General features: G+C 39.5%; 1 protein-coding gene across 1 annotated transcript in view; it reads left to right on the top strand.

The window, feature by feature from the left end:
- Nucleotides 1–1,002: 1,002 nt before the first annotated feature.
- The window catches only part of LOC145391040 (uncharacterized), a 164,723-nt gene continuing 139,964 nt past the window's right edge, over nt 1,003–25,761 (top strand). Inside the window, exons 1-2 of the mRNA XM_080265773.1 lie at nt 1,003–1,355; nt 23,255–23,448. Coding sequence (XP_080121899.1) covers nt 1,003–1,355; nt 23,255–23,448 — 547 coding nt within the window. The remainder of the gene's footprint in view (nt 1,356–23,254; nt 23,449–25,761) is intronic.

The following is a 25,761-nucleotide window of genomic DNA, read 5'->3' as shown; positions in this document are numbered from 1 at the left end:
CACCACCACCATCACTTTACCACTACCGCCACCACCACTACCACCATTATCACCACTACTACCACTAAGCCTCTACCACCAATACCTCGCAGGCACTAAGAATGGAGTTGGTTTGCTTTCACCTAACGGAACTGGGTCACCTTCATCACTTAAATAATAAATAATCGTAGCATGAAATTCGATGGGTTTTTGTTACAGAGGTAGGAATCAGTCTCCTCGCTTACTAGTTAAATCAATCATCCAATCTGACTACATTTGGCCATCAATTGAGCCAAAAGTGGGTAGCGAGATTTGTCAGGATATGCAGATGTTCAATACTACCACCATCACCACCACCACCACCACTACTCCTCCAGGGGGCGTATTTATAACAGGTCTACGCCATTTTCTAAGATGAATGAGTTATTACCGGGAATAATTTTGCCTTGTCTTATTTTTCACATAACTTTTGACTGTAGTTTGGTTATGAAGGCCTGATTGCTTCATGAGCGAAGATAAAAGTAAGAGGATGCAATCTAAGGTTAATTTCTAAGACAAACAAGTCCTCAAAAGCTGTAAATTATTTCCAAATTACGGTCCGTGAGCCACATCCGGCCCGCCACACGATTTTATCCGGCCCGCGGCAACCTCAAATATATGTAAAAAATAAAATCATTATTTCCTACGTTTTACTGAACCATGCGGTCGGGCAGTTGACATGTTCAGTTCCTGTCCACGCGCTCCTTTCCATATGTCACCAAGCCAAAGCGTTGTCGGCCTGGCGAACCCTCATTTTCAGTCACGTGCTTTTCTCAGCTGCAATTACAATTAAATAAATTATTATTTCGTCAGAGCATTTGCTGAGGTTTGTCATTTTTACTCATTATATATCATTTCTTTGGGCAAGTACAGCATCCTTTATATGTCACATTTTTCGTTCTGAATCACATCATGGTGACTGCCCCCAAAAGATCCAAATAACATTTATTTTTAAAAAATGATCTTTTCCACTGACCTGCGAAAATGTGTAAAATATACGATGTGGCCCAAGTGCTGAAAAGTCTGGACACCCCTGCCTTTATTCACTCCCTGGAATCCCAAAATTCCACTCATGGGAGAAGTAATGCCCACCCCTCACTGCGAACCCTTGCCCTGCACCAAGACAGACCCCATGAAACACTGAAGTTATCGGGCTCCAAACTTGCTGTCTGGGATCAATTACACTCAGACATGAAGCAGGAACACACCGAAGCGCACCTCCATGGCAACAGTAAGCCGGACTACACTCGGCTTTGGCTTTACACGGGAGGCAGGGCTCAAAGCAGCATGCCACCACTGCCACCTCAGCCTATCATTATTGTGCGATACTTGGAAGAGTGGGCAAAAGAAAAATGATGAGGGAACATCGTGGTGGGGTGCTTGGTAAGAGAGAGACTGAATTACCCCTCACTAGAATTTGGCACCCCCCCTCTCAAACACATTTGCCTCTCTCTCTCTCTCTCTCTCTCTCTCTCTCTCTCTCTCACACACACACACACACACACACACACACACACACTCACAATCCCCCCACACACCCTCACCAGCATGCAAACCAGATCGCACAGAAAGAGGTGTTAGGGAGCCACGACCCAAAACGTGTCCTACATAACGATCTACTCCATCATTATACGCGACGCAGTATCAGTAATGACAAGGAGATGCGCCACTGATAACGAAAACAGCCCGAGCGAGGGAAGTACATCACGCAAAATACCTGCATTCGGAACAGGGCAACTACGTGCGTCATTATCGCTAACAAGGGAGCTACATTTACGATAAGTCCGTACTACGATGGTCGCTAAGAGGGGAGCTACACTTACGATAATCCCGTACTACGATGGTCGCCTGGGAACTACAGTTGCAATAACCCCATACTACGTTGCTCCCACACTAATACATACTCAGTTCACATACTGTCACTGAACTATTGTACGTGTCACATACCTTCACATGTACTTACTTAGGCCAATTTTCATCTCTCTCTCTCTCTCTCTCTCTCTCTCTCTCTCTCACACACACACACACACACACACACACACACACACACACACTACATCGCTCGCCTGCCATCTGTCTATACGCGTGACGCAACCCTCGTCAATTATTCTCTACTTACCCGACACAGGTAATGACACAGGTAATGACACACCTTAACTAGCTGGTACACGTAGGTGTTAATGAAGCGCCAAAGGGTTCATTACTCTTGCTCTCGATAACGTTCTATTATTAAGCTGCAATACTCTTTTTTACAAGATGAATAGAGGATGGAAAAACATACTGAAAAAAATCCCTACATCAGATTATAGGTGTCTTTCATTCATAATACAATCTGTAAAAGTTGGATTTCTTTTAACTTAGCCTAAAACTGCCACCTCTCCATCTTGAAAGCTAAGCTATAGCAACAGAGTAACACTTGAGTATGAAGCTAGTCACTAAAATGTGCTATGGAAAGGATGCAGAGCCGCAGTATTGTCATTTTCAAACACTGAGCGACGTGAACTAATCCGGAAACAAGAAGAATACATGGACCAAGCTAAGGTGAAGAGAGCAAGGCAATACTCTTTTTACCCTCACTTGGCCTAGATTCTCGTCCTTTTCCCAGCTTATTTCACGTAGCTCAGTGGCAAAAGAAGACAATACAACAGCTGCACTTCCTTCCCTCAGTATTTCTTCGTGACTACCACCGACATCTGTGTTAATTTATTGATACAACACATTGTTCAAAATGGAGAGCTGGCAATTCTAGGCCAAGGTAAAGAATACAGGTAGAGTCCCAAATTATTCTTTGCGATTGTGAGGCCTCGAGGCGTGGTTAGGTCTATCAAAAATAATAAATAAATAAATAAATAAATAAATATAGATGGGTGGATGACCAGTTTGCGCTCCTTGTCCTACTCTTGCTATACTCTTTTTATTGTATCTGGCATAAACCTGTCGCCTTTTCATCCTGACTGCTGAGCTGTAATATCAGTTTAACACTATAACATGCTTATCGCAAAGAAGTGCTATGGAAATAATGAAAGAACTACATACTGCTCCCTGACGTCATATGCTGTGAGGGCTGACCTTAACACACCTTCGAATTACTCTATCCCTACTTAGTACCGACCCTCCTGCAACAAGAAACCATCCTATGCCCCCTTCCCCTCTCTCTCTCCCTCTCTCTCTCTCTCTCTCTCTCTCTCTCTCTCTCTCTCTCTCTCTCTCTCTCCCTCTCTCTCTCTCTCTCTCTCTCTCTCTCCACCTTCTGGCTCCCTATCCTATCGTGCTCGTTTCACTATCAAATCAAGGTATCGAAAATCAGATTATCTACTTAAATAATCCTTTCACTTTGATTTTTTCCTTTTCTTTTTCTGTTTTCTTCTTATTCGTTTTTCTTTTACCTCTTTTTTTTTTTTCATGCCGTCTTCAAGGCTTTAATTCAGCTGAGGGAATTCATTGGATCGGAGTGGTTAAAAGTTCATTAACACTTTCAATAACAGGGCTCTTTCGTAGCTTGAATACAGTGGTCTGGTGGTAAGAGGATAAAATGAAGCAAGAAAATACTGTTGAAGAATTAAGGGAGGAAAAGAGTAAGAATTAAAGGTGAGAAGAAAATGATAAGAAGTATAAAGGGAAGGAAATAATAAGCATTAAAAAAGGGAAGAAAAGGTACGAAATAAAGAAGGAAAGAAAATAGTAAGAATTAAAGGGAATAAAACGGTAAGAAATAAAGAATGGATGAAAATAGCAAGAATTAGAGACGGGAAGAAAACAGTGCTAATTAAGGGAAGAAAAAGAGTAAGAATTAAAGTGGGAAGAAATTGATAAGTAAGAAGGGAAGGAAATTGTAAGAAATAAAGAAGGGAAGAAAATGTAGGAAATACAGAAGGGAAGAAAATAGTAAGAATTAAAGGAGGGAAAAAATATTAAGAATTAAAGAATGAAAGATAATCATAGTAAAGGGGGCTAAGGGTGATTAGCAACTATTTTTTTTTTTAATGTTATTTCTGAAAGTAGGAAGAAAAATAATGGTACAGTTCTCTCTCTCTCTCTCTCTCTCTCTCTCTCTCCTTATTCATCCCTAAGTCCATTCACTATTTAATCAACAATATCACATCCTCTCTTGAATTACGCAACTGTGGAATATAATCCTGTTTATATCTGTCAGTCTATCTGTATATTCGTCAGTCTATCTATCGTCATCTATCTATCTACGAGTATCTACCTACGTGTGTCAGGAAGATAGGAAGCACGTGCATTTCTGTCCATCTGTCAATCTCTAAATGTATCTATCAATCTACATATCTATTTATGTACGTACCTCTCAAACAACCTACTGTATAGCCATCAGCCTACAAATCTATCTATCTTTCTATCTATCCATCTATCTACTTCTCAATGTATTTTTCTATCCATCTACCTACATATCAATTTACAGTTATCTATATATTTGTCTATCACTCTACCTACCTACTTACCTATCCCCCTATCTACCTACCCATCTATCTACTTCTCTATGTATTTTCCTATCCATCTACCTACCTATCTATCTATACTTATCAATGTACTTTTCTATCAATCTACCTGCCTACCTACCTACCTATCTATCTATCTATCAACCAACGCGTGTGAGGGAGTGAGTCAGCATGTACTGTTATTAATTAGTCACGTGTATCCGTATCGAGGGGAGTGGTGCCTGCGGAAGTGCCTCTTAACATATAATATTACCAGTAAGAACCGTGGCATTATTAGTAAGATAAGTACAATATTAATAGTAAGATTCGTAGCATTATCAGTAAAAGTATTAGTAGTAAGAACCGTAACACTATTAGTTAGATTTGTATAATATTAGTAATAAGAACAGTAACATTATTAGTAAGATTAGTATAATATTAGTAGTAAGAAGCGTAATATTATTAGTAAGATTAGTACAATATTAATAGTAAGAAGCGTAACATTATTATTGAGATTATTAATATACTAAAATGATATTACAGTCAATATGTTTTCGCCTGAGGGAAATGGGCCACTCCTACTGGGCGTCTCCTATAGAATGAAATAATAAAGCTAAATTAACTCTTCCAACTAAAATAAAAAAAAAAATAAAATAACTAAGAATCTAAGATGAGTAAAATCGTCTAAAGGAAGCAACAGTAAATGTTAAAAAGTCGCCAGATTAAGTAATTTAAAGAATCATATCAATCTGCCTTATTTATTTCTCTTAATCTGGCCTTTAAATTATGTCTGTCTGTCTCTCCTTTTGTTATCTCGTTTTGTTAACACCGATCCAGCTACATAAATATTACAGTAGTCCCATTTCTCTCTCTCTCTCTCTCTCTCTCTCTCTCTCTCTCTCATACCATACAAATCTACCTGTCACACACCTCACCCTACCTCTATAATCAAAACCAGGACCATAAACACGTAATTAATGAGCCATACATCGCGTGAGTGTGGTACGAACGAATTATGAATGACAGAGAGACGGGGGGTGTAGGTGTGGCTGGATAGAGAATTCGTGAAAGTGTAGAACTGTGCATAACCAAGAGTGTATAATTAGGGGTGTATGTGAAAGGGTTGTGTGTTCAGTTTCTTCAGTGCTCTCTCTCGCTGTCTCTCTCTCTCTCTGTGTGTGTGTGTCTCTCTCTCTCTCTCTCTCTCTCTTTCATAATTCCTGCTACTACCAGAGCGATTTTATTCAACTTGAGAGACATCTGACATCCCGTAATGAAGGAACAAAACAACTCATTGACCATCTAGTTGCTATAAATTGTTTCTGTCGCACCCACAAGGGGTGACTAAATCTAGCCTGTGTCCCTAACTGCTGTAGTAGTAGTTGTAGTAGTAGTAGTAGTAGTAGTGGTAGTGGTAGTAGTAGTAGTAGTGGTAATAGTAGTAGTGGCAGTAGTAGCAGCAGTAGCAGTAGTAGCAGTAGTAGTAATAGTTTTGTTGTTGTTGTTGTTGTTTGTGTTTGTTGTTGTTGTTTGGTGGTTGTGGTTATGGTGGTGCCTAACCTTCGCCAGCCTGGCCGTGGAGACCCGCTGATGCTGTGTTTGCGTCTAAGTGTGGCATGTGCTGTGAAGTGCTCCAATGTACGTGTGATATGCAGTGCTCAAATATGTGTGTGTTATGCAGTGCTCCATTATGTGTGTTATGCAGTTCCTCATTATGTGTGTTATGCAGTGCCCCGATATGTGTGTGTTATGCAATGTTCCACTATGTGTGTTATGCAATGTTCCACTATGTGTGTTATGCAATGTTCCACTATGTGTGTTACGCAGTGTCCAATTATGTGTGATATGCAGTGCTCAATTATGTGCTATCCCGTGTTCCACTATGTGTTATGTTGCGTGGGTCTCTTCAACAGGCGGGGCACGTATCATCTATTATTCAATCCATCCCTAACTCAGCTCTCGCAGCGCCTTCAGCAGTGAGGTTGGGAGGGCAAATACCTCTTACATGCATCAGGGGTTTTACGATTGAATGCCAGAAATTGAAAGGTTGGCTACCCCTTCGTGCACTCAGTTTTAATAATACAGTCCTGGGTTCCTTCAAAGCATTACAACAGGGGCCTTAGTCCATCTCCATTGCGTGTCAGGCTATCTTCTTGTACGATATATGCCGCTGTTAATACTGGATAATGTGCACAGTGTGACGTGATGTGGGGACTGTGAGAGCACGCACGAAGACGGACACACACACACACACACACACACACACACACACACACACACACACACACACACACACACACACACTATGTAAACCATCACCTCATATGGCTGCAGGAAAATTAAATTATCTCGTGACTGGTAGCTGTAGACGATTATGTTTATCTGTACCTACTATGGGTGTATATATCTACAGTATCTATCAATCAGTCTATCTACCTATATTCTATAATACAATCTATCTATTCATCTCTATCTATCTATCTATCTATCTATCTGTCCATTCTTCTATCTACCTATCCATCTATCTTTCTAAATCTATCTACCTTATATCCATCCATCCATCCATCTATCTATCTATCTATCTATCTCTCCACACACACACACACACACACACACACACACACACACACACACACACACACACACACACACACACACACAATCTAAGCACACTGACAGCCAGGCACACTCGCAATCACGCGCGTGTATAACAATAAAATGACAGCAATAACTATCAATGCGACTGCAATATGGCGTTTTGCATAGTATTCCTAGTTATGATCAACCGTATTACCTTCACAGTAGTAGCAATATCCATAAAGTATATAGATATTTACGCTTATAATACGTGCCTGAGAATGGGCTGAGAGAAAAAGAGAAATATTACTTGCTTTTATAATTTTAAGTTGGTATCCTTTCGTGTGATTAAAATACCACAATGGTAGCTTACATATCAACTTGAGAGAGAGAGAGAGAGAGAGAGAGAGAGAGAGAGAGAGAGAGAGAGAGAGAGAGAGAGAGAGAGAGAGAGAGAGAGAGAGAGAGAGAGAGAGAGAGATTCAAGTCCCTCACCTGGACATTATTTAGTTCTTGCCATAATTATTTTCCTCACTGAAGGTACCAGTTCATAATACAAGGCTAAAAATATTCACAAGAAAATAATCGAGTGAAATACGTTAAGTTATTCAAAGTTATTCAATTATTCACAAGTTATTAAAAGTCACATTCATGGCTCTGTGTGTTGATATTCACAATCAGAAATTAACAGAAGGCAAAAATACTCAGTAATAAATATAAAAAACATTGGCAGGGAGTGTGAATTATAGCAAAATTAAAGGTAAATGGAAGTTATATTCATGATTTGCGTGTTTAAATTCACTGCTTGAAAGAGTTGACAAAAAATACAGTATATTCAGCATAATAATCCATGATGATGATGATGATGATGATGATGATACAGTAGTAGTAGTAGTAGTTAGTAGTAGTTTCAGTAGTAGTAGTAGCAGTAGTAATGGAGGTGGTGGTGGTTGTGGTAGTAGTGGTGGTAGTAGTAGTGATGGTGGTAGTAGTAAAAGTAGCAGTAGTAGCAGCAGTAGTAGTAGAATACGTGAAATATACAGAATTATTAAATGTACATTCAATACACAGTGAAAGTGTTGCGTGCTAAAGGTCACAGTGCAGGTGAGAAAGGTAAAAAATATTCCCATAATAATAATAAAGATATAAGTGCGTGGAACATACTGAATTATCAAAGCCGCATGCAAGTCACATTCTCGGCATGGAATGTTCAAAATAAAATCAGAGTTAAAAAGATGACAAAGAGTAAAAATATTAAACATGATGTGGAAGGACGAGAAGAATGAAACTACTGAGAAACTAGAAATATTCTCAACAAAACAGTGAGAAAGATGGAAACGAGAAGAGTCTAAATATATGCTCAACAAAATGGTGAGAAAGATGAGAAAGATGGAAGAGAGAAGAAAAGTGTGATAATATTCTCAACAAAGTAAGAAGAAAGACGAGAGAGGGTAAAAATATTCCCCCCAAAATAACAATGATATAAAATTAGTATTGCGCTGGAAATATTACAGGACTGTTACCCGAATATCCAAGTCATGCTAGTATTATGATTTAACAAATTACCTTTTCTTTTGTATTATAAAATCCAGGACATTCTTACCTTCCTGGAATTTTAATTAAGGTAACTCATTAAGTGTTAAGCTTTAATTTAGAACACAGCAATTTTTAGAGCGAAAATAACATGGTATTATGAAAACTGTACCTCCTTTTATTTTATTATTTAGTTGCGAGGTACCTGTTATATATTCATTTCGGCTAAGGTCTGACGCATTTATTATTTTGAAAGCAGAATTAGTGCACCAAAAATGTTAAAAATATATATATGTATGTATCACGCTTAACGCTCTGCTCGAGTACATGGAAGTTCGTAATTTATTCCAGTTTTGGCTAGATTTAGAATTAGCCAGTTTCTATAGGCTATTTATATCATTACCAGACTAATATATTCAGCGTAGGAGAAACCCTTCGCGTGGACAAGGTTGATGAAAACCACACGTAACAAAACTCCCTGCTGGAAAATTCCCCCCATAAAAAAATCGTCTGGGGGTAGCAGGAACAAAATTAACAGTTGATGATGTAATTTATTCTGTAAAAAACACAAACTATAATAAAAGTAACGAAAAATTTATTAGAACAAATCCCTATAACCAGGGAGAAAGAAAGTGAATGATGAAAACAGTAAATGGAAAATGAAACTCGGACATTTACTTGTACCATCCATGTGATTAAAAGTAAACATTGTAATATTGTGCAAACATTCATGGGTCAGTGTTCTCTCTCTCTCTCTCTCTCTCTCTCTCGTGTGTGTGTGTGTGTGTGTGTGTGTGTGTATTAAATAATGCCTTCAATCTGCTGTGATGTACTTTATGGCCATTGACTCAAGTACACTGAAAGGCTATACAGTTTTACGATGCCATTTCTTCCTACGACGTGTCCGGAATTTTAACTTTCAGATTTGTCATGTAATAAATCTACATCTATTGATTCAAACTACTCATAAATACACTACGCTGCCTAATCGTGTATTTGCATAACACTAGATAGAAAAGTGAAATTCAGCACCTTAACAGGTATGTAGAAAATTGTATACTATTTAGAAATAATATTAATATCTGAGGAGAAGTGACACTCTTTCGCATGGAGATAGTTTCCATAAGAGCGCTCAAGGATGTATTGCGAATGTATATTGATGGATAGAAAATAATAAACTGATACTTAATGTAAAGAAAAATCCTTATGCATATACAAAATTGCGGATGAGCTTCTTCGAACAAGAGACTTTTTTTTTTCATCAAATTTCAGACGATTTTATTAAGAACAAGCAGGATTTTTCGTGCTGGGTGTTACTGAAGGTTATAACTCACACAGTCAGAAACTATTATCTGTGAAAAAGACCGTCTTGAGATTGCAAAAATAGACTAGAAAATACGTCACAGCATCAAGAGGTTAATTACAGAGTACTAACACCAGATTAAGTGTTATCGTGTGGCCTATTTTATGAAGTGACCCGAAAGCTTTACTTAAATTATACCTATCATGGTGAAGAGATTAAGGTTAACGCATCATACAGGTTATCCCTGTTATTCAATTACTTATATTCTTATCATGTACTATTCAGCCAAGTTTATTTTTTCAGTTATTGTGGTGAAGTTGAGATAATGCAAAAAGCCACATTAATACACTTTTTTTATTTCTGAAAGTTGGGATAACGTAGCATGTCACACAAATACATAAATATTATAAATGATAAATGTAAGGGTAACAAAGGTATTACTAACCTGCTTTCACTCTCTGTAAAGGCCTTTAATCTTCAACAAAAAGTTTCACTACGAATTATACTCGAGTTGCGTGATCACATCCAATACTACGTTATTCAATAAGTCAATGCCGATATATACAGCAAAAGATATTACACTTGGAAGGTCACATAAAACAGAATCAGTTTTTACTCTCTGTTTGCTGAGATACAATAAATCCATGAGTCATTTTAACTTTTGCCACACCTCATATTACGAGTTTCATTTTAGAACACAATCAAAGTCAATTCCCTGTCTTAACTTACTTATCTGGTTTTGTAAGAACAGCTAAAACTGGGATATTACGCAGTCTCCTCTCCTTGTGCTTCCTTAAAAAAAAAAAAAAATGCAATATCCCTCCCGTAATAACATTAATTTTTAAAGTAGGAAAGCTAATAATGAGAAAATTTTGTTCTTCTTTGTTCATCCTGGGAAATCAAATCACAATTATGACAGGTAATCGACAGTAATTATGTTCCCAGAATCCACCGTGAGACTATTAATGCTGCGGTTTCAAAAGAGCAATTACTCAGACTCTCAATTTTGATATCCTATGTAAAAATCACTGAATTTGGTACACCACACATCCTAAACCTACATTTCAGGTTCACCGTTTGAAGACTGGCCTAAAATAAGCGGTTATAATAATGATAATGATGAAAACACTACTACTACTATTACTACAATTATTATTATTATTATTATTATTATTTAGCCCTCACCCTACCCTAGTGTGGGAAAGGAGGTCCGGATTTATTATTATTATTATTATTATTAGTAGTAGTAGTAGTAGTTGTTGTTTTTGTTGTTGTCGTATTTCTGTTGTTATTTTTGCTGTTGTATTCTAATTTTATACAGTCATTCATTATTCACCACCAACAAATCCACGTCCTGTGCTTGGTGCTCGGGCCCACACAAAGACGGCTATTGAACTATTGACCCAGGTGTGTGCGTGAGTGCTTGGTGGTGCTGTGGTGAACCAAGGAATTACATCACACCCACCATTACTGTACACCCAGCAAGTACCATATATAGTATTTCCTGTGTACACACCTGACCAGGATGAGAGACTGATGAATATTGGAGCCTGACCTTTCGCATGGAATCCTTTCACTATGATGACCCATTTTATCCATCATCATCATCATCATCATCAATTATCATCATCTTTCTCCTCCTCCTCCCCTTCCTTCGGCTCCTCCTCCTCCTCCTCCTCCTCATCATCATCATCATCATCATCATCATCATCTTCCTCCTCCGTCTCTTCCCCCATTTCCTCCTCCTCTCCTCCTCCTCCTCATCATCATCATCATCATCATCATCATCGTCATCATCATCATTTTTCCTCCTCCTCCTCCCCTTCCTTCTGCTCCTCTTCCTCTTCCTCCTCCTCCTCTTCCTCTCCTTCTTTCTGCTCCTCTTCTTCCTCCTCCTCCTCCTCCTCTTCCTCCTCCTCCTCATCATCATCATCATCAAAACTTTTCTTTCCTTAGACAGTGGAAGGAAATACTGTATTTAAAATAATTATATAACTTGATAACTTTTACTGACTGAGATCACCCTTAACTTTTAAAACATTCTTAAACATCCTTACCTCATCAATATTCAAGGTGTTGCTAAAAAAAAAAAAAAATAAAATAAAATCTTATATTTCCTGGCAAACTCAATTTAAAAGAAAGTTAGACGTATACTTCAATATTCAGAGTTTATTTTTGCCGATTTTTTTTTTTTTCGATAACTTCAATTCCGTAACGTAATTGATGTTTTAATCCGGGACCTCAGGATAATTCTAACTTATGAACAGGTTAATGAGGATTATATTTAACTCCCGTCAAGTAAGCCTCTCCTTTGATGAATTAATACTGTGTTCACTTAGTCTTCTAAAACTCCTCCGATACAAGTAACCTCTCCTAATCTGAATATAATCGTCTCCAAGTAGCAATGACAAACAAATAAAATACATCCGCTTAAAAATAAACACAAGAACAGAATGATACCCAGGAAGAATAAAACAATTACATATTCACCTACAAATCAATATTACGATGCGAATAAGCGCCTTCACCTGACGCCTCCCGTGAACTAAGAATTTTCATTAACAATACCCTAAGATATCGATACGAGTGACACAGGTTCAGATATTCCCACGAGTACCTTCCACATCAGCACCGTGACAGGTAAATAAGGAAGGCCAATTTGGGTAATGGAAAGGACGCGACAGAAAGCGTGTAACAGATAAAAGATAACACGAGCTACGGCGATTTTCTCATTAAGATAACGTCAGGTGATACGGGATGGATAGCACCTGGCCAATTTTCTGAGGCTAATTGCTACAAATAAAGGGCCGTAATTTAGGTGAAACAGGAGGCTTTGTTGCACCTCTTCCTTAGCGATTTATTTACCATGTTACATTTGAACACTCACCATTTTTTTTTTTTTAGACTCGTATAGTTCATTCACTTTAACTTGGCCCAAATTTCCATCCTTTTGGAGTTTATTTCACGTAGCTCGGTGGCAGAGAAGGACAATACTGTGACTGTACACGCTTCCTGTGGCACTTCTTCGTGATTAGCATTATATTCTAGTGGTAAACTATTGCTATAACTCAGCATTCAAGGAGGAGGTACGGCAATTTCAGGCCAAGGTAAAGTGAACAAAGTATAATCCATAGGGTCTACCCTCAAAGTATCTACCCTATAACTCTCCACCCTACGTCATCTTCTACCTCCCATAACCCCTTCCATACTTTACTGTTACTCTTTATTCAATATTTTTTATCTCCACTGACTGTATGACTCATAAACTAATCTCACCAAGAAATCAAAATGCCTTCACTCTTCATACCACAAGATTAAGCCGCCTAAAGACAACACAAGATTATGAGCAACACATGAAGACCACCCCGTACATCAACACTAACATCAACTCCCACATCATGAAGTGTAGGGGACAGAGGATGGGACTACGGCTATTCAAACATATAAGGGTAAGATTCAGCCATACATCAATTGTGTTAGTCAAGTACACAAAAATACACTTCCATCCGCCTCTATGGGATTCTAATCAAAACGTGGCACATAATTATCACAACAACTGCAGCTTCAAACCAAGAGATCACAAGATGGGTTTAGTACCATGGGAAGACACAGATCCAGGTGTGTAAAGGTACAGGGGTATACGTGAAAAATGAGCAATGTTGTCAGAAGTTACGACCCGGCTCACGATAGATACTAAAACACAGTGGAAAAAATTTGGGACCTATGACGTACGAGAGAGAGAGAGAGAGAGAGAGAGAGAGAGAGAGAGAGAAAATCCGTCCGTCCGTCAGTCAGTCAGTAGTTTTTATTATTCTTTCCTGCGAACATAAACAGACCGACTTAACCCACGGCCGATGCGAAGGAAATTGCTTCTGCTTCACGAGACACGAATCATATCAGTGAATCCCCGAACTGTCAAACGAAACGATAAAATGCGTTCAGAGAGAAAGTATGGTATCTCTTTGAAGTTCTCCACCTCAAGCGACCCCATTGATAAGATAGATGTATGTCTGTCTGTCTGAGTGGTTGCCTAGTCACAGAAAGCTCTTTTCGCACCGTCCATTTCCTCTTCCCATGTTTAAAAATCTATCTATCTATCTATCTACATGTGTATTTCTGTGAGATTAATATTAGCTTCAGTATCTGTGTCTAATCTCTGTGTTGGATGTCTTTCCTTCCCTTGCACGTTATGAAATTTTGTACACAGATAGATAAATAGATAGATAATCACTATTCTATATGTATGCGACAGGCCTTTGACATTCGGACTGGGTATTACTTATTTTTCCATAACAATACTAGTTAATTTATCGGCTTATTAACACCTCTCATATAATGCTAGTAACACCAAATATATACAATTTAATAATAGACAGATACTGCCTGATTCGTATATTACCTTCAATGCTACTAATATTCCCATCTCCGAAAGTATTGAAATTCTCTGTGTTTCACTTAACAATACTCTAAGCTGGACCTCTCATGTCAGATCACTTGCTAAAACCGCCTCAAAGAAACCTGGGTTATTGTACAGAGTCCGTAACTTCTTCACCGATGAGCACTTAGCTATAATTTATAAGAGTCACGTGCGCTCTCAGCTTGAATATTGCTCACCCTTGTGGAATGGATGTGGAGAGGTTGCACTAAAACAATTAGACAAAATTCAGAACAAAGCTGTTGGAAGTATTAATAACCCTACTACTATAAACTACCTCCTCTTTAAGTAAGAAGGAATGTTGTCTTCCTTGCATTATTTTAAAAGGCAAATGCTCACACGAAGTTACGTCCATTGTGTCACCTCTCCATGCCTTCCCTCGTGCTACACGGGCATCTGGTAGCGCTCATGGCTGGAATGTCACATAGTCATATCGCAGAACTTCTGCCTATCAGAATTCTTTCATTCCCCGAACTGCATCTATCTAGAACTCACTTCCCCAGAGCTGTTTCCCCCCAAACTTCAACCAACAGTTGCTCATGTCCACTGTTACAGATATTTCATGAAAGGAGGACGCCAGTAATCTGGTGCATGGATATTTTTTTTGTTGGTCCCTTGTTTTTCCTTCCTCTGTTCTGTTATTAAAAAAAAAAATCGCAAGATCAATAAATCTTAAGAAGTGCGAATTTCAAAACCCTCTGATGTACATAATCCTCTTAGATGTTCCTTTTTACTTAAGATAATTACAGTAACTTGTTCCTTCCACCTGTTATATGCATTTACTATTCATTTCCTTAGTAGTAGTAGTAGTAGTAGTAGTAGCAGCAGTAGTAGTAGTAACCATTCATTTATGCTTTCTACTCTACATCTACTCTATAACCATCCATACACCAATTTAACTATGATTTTATATTTTCCCTTAGTAGTAGTAGTAGTAGTAGTAGTAGTAACCATTCATTTATGCTTTCTACTCTACATCTACTCTATAACTATCCATACACCAATTTAACTAGGATTTTATATATATATATTTTTTGTGTTTAAGCATTCTCTCTCTCTCTCTCTCTCTCTCTCTCTCTCTCTCTCTCTCTCTCTCCCCCCAAATATGTCTCTGGTCTAACAATAATCGTACAATCCCCATTAAAATGTAATTAAACTCCCTACAAAATAATTAACCTCAATCAGCCTCATTACCCTTGAACCCTCAACCCTTTTATTGCCAAAATTCCCCATGGCATTACAGCCTTTGTATAATTATTTGAAGCCCCATCTATTTTAATCTAATATCTGTGTAGCTTCCTGTGTATGTTCCTGTGTACGTGTATGTCTATGCTCTAATATACATGGTTATTTCTATCAATCACTGCCTATCTGTTTATAATTACACCTATCTATGTTTCCATGTATTTATATGCTAAAATTTAATGATGATGATGATGATGATGATGATGATGATGATGATGGAGATGATGATGATGATGATGAAGGAAAAACTATAAATAAGAAAAAAAGGAAGAACAGGAGGAGCTTAAACAGATGACTCCCTCTTCCTATTCAACATCCCAGTATAAAAATAAGCGTATAATGTTTCCTATTACACCCCATTTACATTAACACTCTATCTATTTTACTTAATGTGTCTATTTCCCGATCCCTCCCAAATCTTGCATTAGTTGGAAAAAGGGTTATGATGATGATGATGATGATGATGATGATGATGATGATGATATAACGAACTCTCCACAGACCTAATTAAAAACAAAATGAGTGCAATAAATATAATGAGGGAGCATCAGGGCACTCATCTGGGGCTTCGCAAAACTCTAAGGCCACTGAGCACCTCGTTTCCGAAAATCCTAAGTGAGGGACAGACGGACAGCCTGGACGGTAGAGATATTCCGGTATCCAAAATACCTTTTACGATAACCCCATCCCCCTATTCAAATTTCCCTTGAAAATCGTCCTATAATATACTCCAGTCTGAAAAGAAATCGAGTAAATAGTGAAAAAAAAAAAAAAAAAAAACCTCGAACAATTATGATGATGATGATGATGATGATGATGATGATAATAATAATTATAATAATAATAATAATAATAATAATGATGATGATGATGATGACGGTCTTGTTCAAAAATAAAATGATAAAATGGGGGCATACAACCCCCCTCCATCCCAGTCAAATGTAATCGTTCCACATTAAACTCCAATTAGAAAGAAAACGGTAAAAAAGGGGGTAACTGCAATAATTACTCCCCGAACGATGATGATGATGATGATGATGATGATGATGATACTAAGGAATGATGAATGAATGATGATGATATTGAATAAATGAATGACGATGATGATGATAACAATGATAACGATGATAATGATGATAATGATAACTCTTTTAAAATGTACCAAAACAAAGAAGCAAACAAAAGAAAATGGGGAAAGCTTACTAAGTTGACTGCCTTCCCTCATTCAAAAAACCCGCTTATAAAAATGTAATCGCTTCGAATTATACCCCCAATTAGAAAGAAAGCGGGGAAAAAGTGGGGTAACTGCCCTAATTACCCCTCGACCCCATTCCCAGAGAGGCAGCAGACCATTACCTGATGTAGTTACCTAGTTACCCTCTCTGGCAATTGCTCTCTTTATATGCTTGAGGGAGGGGAGAGGGGTGGTGTGTGTGTGTGTGTGTGTGTGTGTGTGTGTGTGTGTGTGTGTGTGTGTGTGTGTGTGTGTGTGTGTGTGTGTGTGTGTGTGTGAGAGAGAGAGAGAGAGAGAGAGAGAGAGAGAGAGAGAGAGAGAGAGAGAGAAGGGAACTAAGGATGTGGATAGTGTGGAATGGAATGGAATGGGCTGGGCTGAGACTGTGCAAGGTATGGTATGTTACTGTAGGATATGGTAGAGTTAGGTTTGAGTAAGATGTGGATGAAATGGAATGAAAAGGAATGGGTTGGTATGAAGAAGGGTTATAGAAAAGAAGGGTAGGATTTACAGTAGGTGGGATGGGATGGGATGGGATGAAAAGGGATGGGGTGTGAAGTAGGGAATAGTAAGGTTAAGTATGGTCAGATAGAGTTTTATGCATGTGGGAAGGGATGGGACACGACGGGATGGCATGGGAAGGGATGGAGTGTGATATGAAGGTAAGGTAAAGGAGTGAGGGGTGTTACAATGATGTAAAATGAGATGAGGTGAGGTAAGGAAGTGGGACTGGTTGGGGTGAAGACTGGAATAGAATGGAATGGGATGGGATAAGGCAAGATGAGATGACAGTAGGATGAGGGTGTGGTGGATGGATTGAGATGGAATGGGGTGTGTGAAGGGAAGAAACGACTGAGGGTGAGGAAGGGGTGAGAAGGAGATGAGGGAGAGGTGGGGGGTGAGGGCGGGGTGTGGTGTGTCTGCGTTGGGGTTGAGGTGAGAGCGGGATTGTATGGGTGGGTGGGGTTGGGGGGGGAAGGTGTGAGTGGGTGTGGGTGAAGGTAGGATGGTGCAGACGGATGGGGGATGAGGACGGGATGAGAGAGAGGAAGAGTGGAGGTGAGGGCGAGGTTGGGTGGAGGTGAGGGAGGGCAGGGTGGAGATGCCGGGGGTGAGGGGTGAAGTATGGGTGAACGAGGGGAGGGTGAATTTATGAGCTCACTTAAACGAGGCTACATACAGGGTGAAGTGCCAGTATTTACACACTACACCAACCATTAAAATACAATACTCGTTCAGCGAAAAATAAATTCCTTGTGTAGAAAAATTAGACTCACTTCAAAATCGATTTTAAAAATATATTAACATACTTGAAATGGAATACACGATCAACAAAAAATAAATTATGTGTAGCCGTACTTCCTCACAACAAATAAATTAACAACATGAATACACTTTTTGAAAATCGAACAAGTGATGATCAAAAAATAGTGTTCAAAAATTAGTTCCATCGCAAAACAAATGAAGAAAATAGATTAAAATACCATACGCAACCAACGAAAAAACTATGTAGAAATTAATACAAATAAAAAAATGTGAACAGAGAGATAGATACAGACATATATGCTGAATGTATAATAAGCACAAGAAAAGGAAAAACAAATCCTATCCTAGCCATATATTTGCCTAAGCTGAATAAAATCAACTGTCACTAGCTCTACTAAACTCTACTGTATACCACTCTAATAATGTTAAAACTTGGTCTTTTTATAGACCGTATGGCGCGCACGGACACACACACACACACACACACACACACACACACACACACACACACGATCTAAAATGGAAAAGCAAAACATAACAGCACCAGTCTTAATTGACACTGTGCTCTTGTAAATAACTTGCCATTATCGTCCTCAGTTTTAATTATACGGGCGTTACTGAAATGTTTTAAATTGCAGAGATCATCACGTTAACGACACGCTGTTGCCAGGACTTCAGGTTACCGAAATAAATAAATACGTAAATGTCAAATAAACAGATAAATATGTAAAAGGAAAAAATTATAAAGTATCCTATATCTACCACAATAAATATACAGCATTTATATCTTCCTGCATCACTTTTTATCTACAACAATTTTTATTTTATCTATATACTGCATCCCCCTTGAATCTGGCTCTCTATAACCTTCTTATCTTTTTCACAGATAGAACATCTTGCCGGTTTCTCGCATTTGGGTCATCCTTCCTTACATACAGAAAAACTATCTGTGTCTGAATTTAGTCATCATATCTGTATCTACCTTAATCAATTTATATTTACGTTTAATTGTCAAACTACTGTATCTATCTATCTTTCCATCTGCCTGAATTAAAACAATAAATTGTGATACAGTACACTTCAACCTCTTCATTACGACAGCAACCCCTTTTGTTTTGTTTAGGCAGCCAGCATACGACAAAACTCATCTGTGTGTGTGTGTGTGTGTGTGTGTGTGTGTGTGTGTGTCTGTGTGTGTCTGTGTGTGTGTGTGTGTGTGATTCGCGTGCGAGCACACACACACACACACACACACACACACACACACACACACACACACACACACACACACAAACTTTACCTGCTGATGTCGCAGGAGGACACTGGTTCACTGTATGGAATGGTTATGCAGGAGCAATTGCTTGTCTGCGATTGATGGGTCTGCTTGGCCAGACCGACCAAGGCTGCTCAACAATGCAGAAATCTCACACTGCAGACCTGATAAAAATTTACATTCTTTTATTAGAAGTCTTTACCGTTATGTATATTTTTATTAATCTCCTTAAACAAAGAAACCCATCCTTGCTTTGATCATCATTCAATCCGTGATCCAATTTCTCGTGTTTGTATGGGGTACGAGATCCATAACAAGGCTCTTTGATCCCTTGTTGTGGGGATATATATCACACGAGAAAGGATGTCCAAGCTATACCCTCCCCCCCCCTCCCCCGCCACCAACAACAAAGCGGTACAGTATTAGTTTTGCTTATTATTTTGCTTGTTATATTGGGTTGTTACTTTAGCCTGTTATTCAAGCTTGTTATTTTAGCCTGCCCTTCCTACCCACACACGCTGTTATTCACTTTAACGGTTAATAGTACAATGGTTCACGAAGAAACTACCTACCCGTCTCCACGTCGATAAATCTACTGTAAGCTAAACAAAACAGCATGGAATTAGAATGACAGAAATTGCATACTCGGGGTGCCTGGGTTAAGAGGATCCAAGATGCCCCCTCCTTTCCCTATCCTAACCTCCCCCCACCCCCTTCTTGAGCCCTAGGAGGTGCGGGACTACTTGCAATACACGTGGAAGATGAAGGATTATCTAATATCGAAGTACTGCGATAATTTATGTTCCTCTTTCTTTACTTACTCCTCATTAATTACAGTAGGGAGTGAGTTATCATCTTTATTTCCGCTACTGTATCAATTCAACTCAGACTCATGAAAATACACATGGAGAATGATAGATAGATAGATAAACAGACAGGCAGAGAGAGAGAGAGAGAGAGAGAGAGAGAGAGAGAGAGAGAGAGAGAGAGAGAGACCCACGCGTACCCACAAGAGCCATTGCAATCCCAACATCCCCAAACCCCGTTAAAGCCTGCAGTGTGATAAATCCGCCCCGTGTTGCAAAGAATTAAGCCTTCATCCAGCCAGATTACGAGTCTAAATGAGTTGGTCTGACAGCACGCAACGCAGCTCCAGTTTGGGGGAGGGCAACAGAGCAGAGTCAGGAGAGGTAAATAAATTCCTAGGGGTTGGGTTGGGTTGGGTTGGGTTGGGTTGGGTTGGGTAGGGTAGGGTAGGGTAGGGTAGGGTAGGGAAGGGTAGGGTAGGGTAGGCAATTTTAAGTTAGGTTGGGTTAAGTTTGACTAGGTTAGGCTTACATTGAGTTAGGATAGGATAGGATAAGTTAGGTTAGGATAGGATAGGTTAGGTTAGGCTAGGTTAGATTGTCAGGCTAGGCAGTTCCATGGGGAGGGGGGAGGTGAGACAAGGCAGAGTTTATAGGAGGTAAATTAAATAACAAGCTCTCAGTGGATGCTGAGTAAGGGTAAACAAAGTAATTATTTCCGTCATTTAACTTTCGAATTAGTGCTGGACAGGGAGGCCTTCATGTGGTGGCACCAATATAGCTGGGTCGATCCGCTGCCCGGTTATACAAACGTCCTCCAACTCCCTTCTTATTCCCCTAAAGGAGGATGGCAGACTGTATGAAAACGAAATCTTCAGGTTGCAGTCCACCGACTTCACGTTCAGATTAGTAGTAGTAGTAGTAGTAGTAGAAGTAGTAGTAGTAGTAGTGGTAGTAGCAGTAATGGTAGTAGCAGTAGTGGTAGCAGCAGTAGTGGTAGTAGCAGTAGTGGTAGTAGCAGCAGTGGTAGTAGCAGTAATGGTAGTAGCAGTAGTAACTGACCTCTTAACTATTAGGAGTTCTCGTAAGATGAACAAAATCGTCGGGGTGAAGGCGTTGTGTCGTACTCTAAGAGGAGATTTCGTAACAACCATTCCTTAGCGATTTATTCTGAATGGTACACATCAATTCCTCTTGCGTTTTACTGATACAAACTCTGCCAACACTGTAACAATATAAATGCCATACCAGACAATGATATGGTGAAACAGGCAAAATAAATCGCTAGGGAACAAGGACTACAAGGCCTCCTAATCCACCCACATGACGCAGCTCGAGGTAAACAATTGCTCACGGGATTCACATTAACGGCAAACAAGGTAACTATCTGCGTCAATTTACGTTCCAATTAGGAGAGAAATACGTGTGGATTTAATTTCACTGTTGCGTAATACAGTGTCACGGAAATGCGTCAGAAATTCCAGGAAGTTATTTTGGGGGCTAATTCTGTTTAATAAAAGCTGCGATATAACAACATGGGTAGACAGGTATTATTTTACAATCTTATAGGTCAATTAAGGGGAGATAATTTTCGCCCATAAGGCCCTCAATAACTGTGGCTCGCTGGTTGAGAACTGGACCCATGGTGATATAGAATTTCATACCCAAACTTAACCCAAAAATAAGACAAAAATTCCCATTAAATTTCTTGGGACACCCTGTATAATCTCTTCAACCTTATGATGACATTTTCTAGAGACATGGGGAGATTTTTTTATTTTTTTAGTTTTTCTTTTTTCCTTCATTTTTTTTTTTCTTTAACAGGAGGAATTAGACAGCCTCACTAAAGTCAATTAGTTTTCATCTGAGGGAACTGGGTCGCTCGCACACCTTGAATGCTAAGCCGAGGTTACATGAAATTCTTTAAGTCTTAGTTATGATGTGAGAGCGAGCCTCCTTGGTTACTAGTCAAACTTATCCTCCAACCTGACCACACCTGCGCATCACCTGAGCTGAAAAGGGTTGCAGATCTTTGCCAGTTAAAAAAATAAAGACTAAACCACTTCCAGTATAAATAAAATCATCCGGCAGCAGTAAAAAAATAAAGCAAAATGGCGTCCTGCGGGTTCTAAAGTAAAAGTAAATAAAGATCCATTATAAAAACAGGCAACTTCCTTTCCGCTACTGCGTAAATGATCGTTCAAAGTGTAGGAAAGGTTCGACAGGGTTCATGAGAGAAAGTACACTGGAGTTCCATTTCTCCTTAAAAGAAAAAAAAAAAAATTTGCAACTAAGAAAATATTACTACAACTACTACTACAACTACTACTACTACTACTACAGTACTACTATTGCTGCTTCCGCTACTACTATTACTACTACTACTACTAATAATAATAATAACAACGACGACGACGACGATGATAAATTAAATGACTAAATAAAATTTTTTAAAAATAAAAAGGAACAGCCGGGTACGATAAACTTCTGAAACAGTACAATGGCCTTTGTCGTCTCAGCCAGGAGGGTACAGCCACCAGCAAAAGTTTGTCGACAATTCTCTGCCAGCATTGTGTCCAGTCTTCCATGTTTTTCAGTCTTCCCCAGATGAAAGAGTTTATCCTTTTGCGTCACACTCTTTTGTTGCAAGCTTCATATGGTAAAAAAAAAAAATCATGTAACACCTTTCTCTGTCACAGCCGGTATTGGAGGCTAACTTTTGCCCATGCTGTACATTTGGTATCAAGGTGTACTAATAAATAATTTCGTACCAGTATGTGGAGTTCGTCGCTAGGTACTGTACTGTACTCGTAACTCAAACCCACGTAATTTATAGATAGACAGAGCAATAGATACACACAGAGAGACAGAGACAGCTTGATATAGATATACAGAAGATATATAGGTTTACGTAGCAGTTTCTATTATGTCTGTTGTGTTATATTACAAGATGCCTTCACCCTTTCATTCCGAGGACGTGTTATTTCATCTTTGTTATCACAATATTTTCTTATTTTTTATTAACCCCGGTGCTGCTTAGACGCCTTCATGTGGTGGCAATGATATAGCCGGGAGGATCCACTGCCAGGTTATATAAACACTACTAACTACTTCCCGATTCCTAGAAAAGAGGACGGTGCCTTGCAGGAGGAAGGCACCTTAAGCCTGGATTCCACTGGGTTCAAGCTTCACATGACCCGGGAACAACATCAGCAAGAACAACAGCAGCAGCAGGAGCAACAACAACAAGAACTTTACTACGGGACATATATACAGCACCATCTTCTTGCGTTTCAACTTAACAACGGTGATATACGACGTCTGTTCAGAAAGTATCCGACCTTTGGCTTTTAAAAAAATAAACAGCTTACCTGTTGAGGTGGGACACTAATCCCCCTCAAAGTAGGCCCCATCTGACTTGACATGTAGCCCAGCGTTCTTTCCACTACCAGAAACATTTTCCAAAGTCGGTTTTCGGTACCACCTGCAGAAGCTTCGTCGCATTCGTCGTGATCTCTTGTCTCAAATCGGGAACCCTTCAGCGGAGTTCTGAGCTTGGGGAACAACCAAAAGTCCCACAGAGCCAAGTCTGGTGAGTAGGGAGGCTGCCGGACCTGTGGGTTGCGCTTGGCCAAAAATTCCTGAATCAGTTGAGAAGAATGGGCAGGGGTGTTGTCATGGTGCAGCTTCCAACTTGCTATTTATTTTTGCAGAGCCTAAGGTCGGATGCCTTCTGAACAGAGCTCGTGCACACTGTCTTGTTCGTGCCAACCAGCTTTACTAGAGTGACATATAATCTTGTTCCCGCGACGCAACTTTACTACCAGGACATAGAGTTTTGTTCTTGCTACCTCCAAGCGATTTTATTTGGCTTTCTGTTACGGAGCTTTTGTACTTTCTTGGAGGGAACTACTTGCGGACTCCTGGCCTTTGGTTTCTTCTTCCTTGCATTAAAAAAAAAAAAAAAACTTTAATATTATCCGCCCTACCCAAACCTAAGGAAATGCGTCTGTGGTAGTCCAGGTAAACACACACACACACACACACACACACACACACACACACACACACACACAGTAAAAGCGACATTGGTTTAAGTACTGAAAAATAGCACTCAACTTTAGAACTGATGAGATATGCATGCAGTTTTCATTTAATTCAAGCCAGTTACTATAAGCGGTATGTTCCCTTTAATGATGTCTTTATTGCTGTCGTAAAGATAAGATGCACATAAACACTTCTTTCTTCTCTTCATCTGCGGAAAACTGTGAGGATAATAAAGAATGAGTGGCAACGTGCTGTCTCGAATATGAGCTACTGTACCATATATATATATATATATATATTTTTTCAGGCAGCTGATAACACTATTTCCCAAAGTGTGTGTGTGTGTGTGTGTGTGTGTGTGTGTGTGTGTGTGTGTGTGTGTGTGTGTGTGTGTGTGTGTGTGTGTGTGTGTGTGTGTGTGTGTGTGTGTGTGTGTGTGTGTGTGTGTGTGTGTGTGTGTTCTTTTTTGTGCTCTTTTTGTTCTTAACAATGCTCGGTGTCGCGGCCTCACGACTTTATTTTCTGGTCCGATAAGCTTAAACAATTTTCGATATCTACTTGGATTTCGAGATATTGTTTTCGTACTTTCGATTCAGGACTTCAGTTTAAACCCCATGAAGTGTAAAAGGCGGATGCGATCCCACCAAACGCCACGTGCAACCATCCCAGTAAATGTCTGCGTTCTATTTGACTTAGAACGCGGCTATACTTCTTTCATCTTAACTTGGCCTTGATTTGCGTCACTTGCAGCTTATTTCACGTAGTTCAGTGGCAGACAAAGACATAAATACAGCTCTGTTTCCTTTCCATAGCATTTTTTTGTGACTAGCATCATAATCTATTGTTAATGTATTGCTACTGCTCAGTACACAAAATGGAGCTATGTCAAGTTAAGGCCAAGTCAAAGCAAGAGTTTAGTATATGGAGTGAAATCGATTCCAATGCGCCCTCTAGCCTGTGTGTTGTGGTTTTATTTTTATATGAGTTATAAATAAAATCAACTGCACATATTCCTCCTCCCTAACCTCCTCCTCTTCCATCTTCGCTCTTCGCCTCCTCCATCTCGCCACATTCTTTCTCCCCCTTACTTTCCTCTGTATTTCTTTCCTCCTATATTTTCTGTCCCTTTCACTCGCCTCGCTCCTTCCTTCCTATTTTCTCAAGCCCCTCCATTCTCCTTCCTTCTTCCCCACTCCTACAATTGTATCCACATCCTCCCTTCTTCCTCTTTCCTTCCTGTTTTCTGTAATCCCTCCGTTCTCCTTCCTTCTTTCCTCCTCCTCTTCCTCCCCTCCCCTCCTCTTCTTCCCTCTCTCCCTCCTTCAAGCTCCAGTCTGCTCCAACTCTTAAGATATACTTCCTCTGCCCCTTCTCTTATCTCTCCTTATCTCTCCTGCTTACCTCGGCTTCACCAAACTCCACACTGAAATTCTCAGTCTCTCTCTCTCTCTCTCTCTCTCTCTCTCTCTCTCTCTCTGGTGATCGGCTTGACTGTCCGTTCCCTGAGGCCCAGATGTTCCTTTTTATGCCTCACACCTTCACGTATCACCGCCTCAGCACCAATACTCTCCGTCCACACCGACCG

This window comes from Coenobita brevimanus, chromosome 16 (assembly GCF_032717465.1).
Source record: "Coenobita brevimanus isolate Jiangsu-jjx chromosome 16, ASM3271746v2, whole genome shotgun sequence".
NCBI classification, from domain to species: Eukaryota; Metazoa; Arthropoda; class Malacostraca; order Decapoda; family Coenobitidae; genus Coenobita; species Coenobita brevimanus.
Note: the sequence above shows the minus strand (reverse complement) of the source record. Positions and strands in the feature narration are given on the sequence as shown.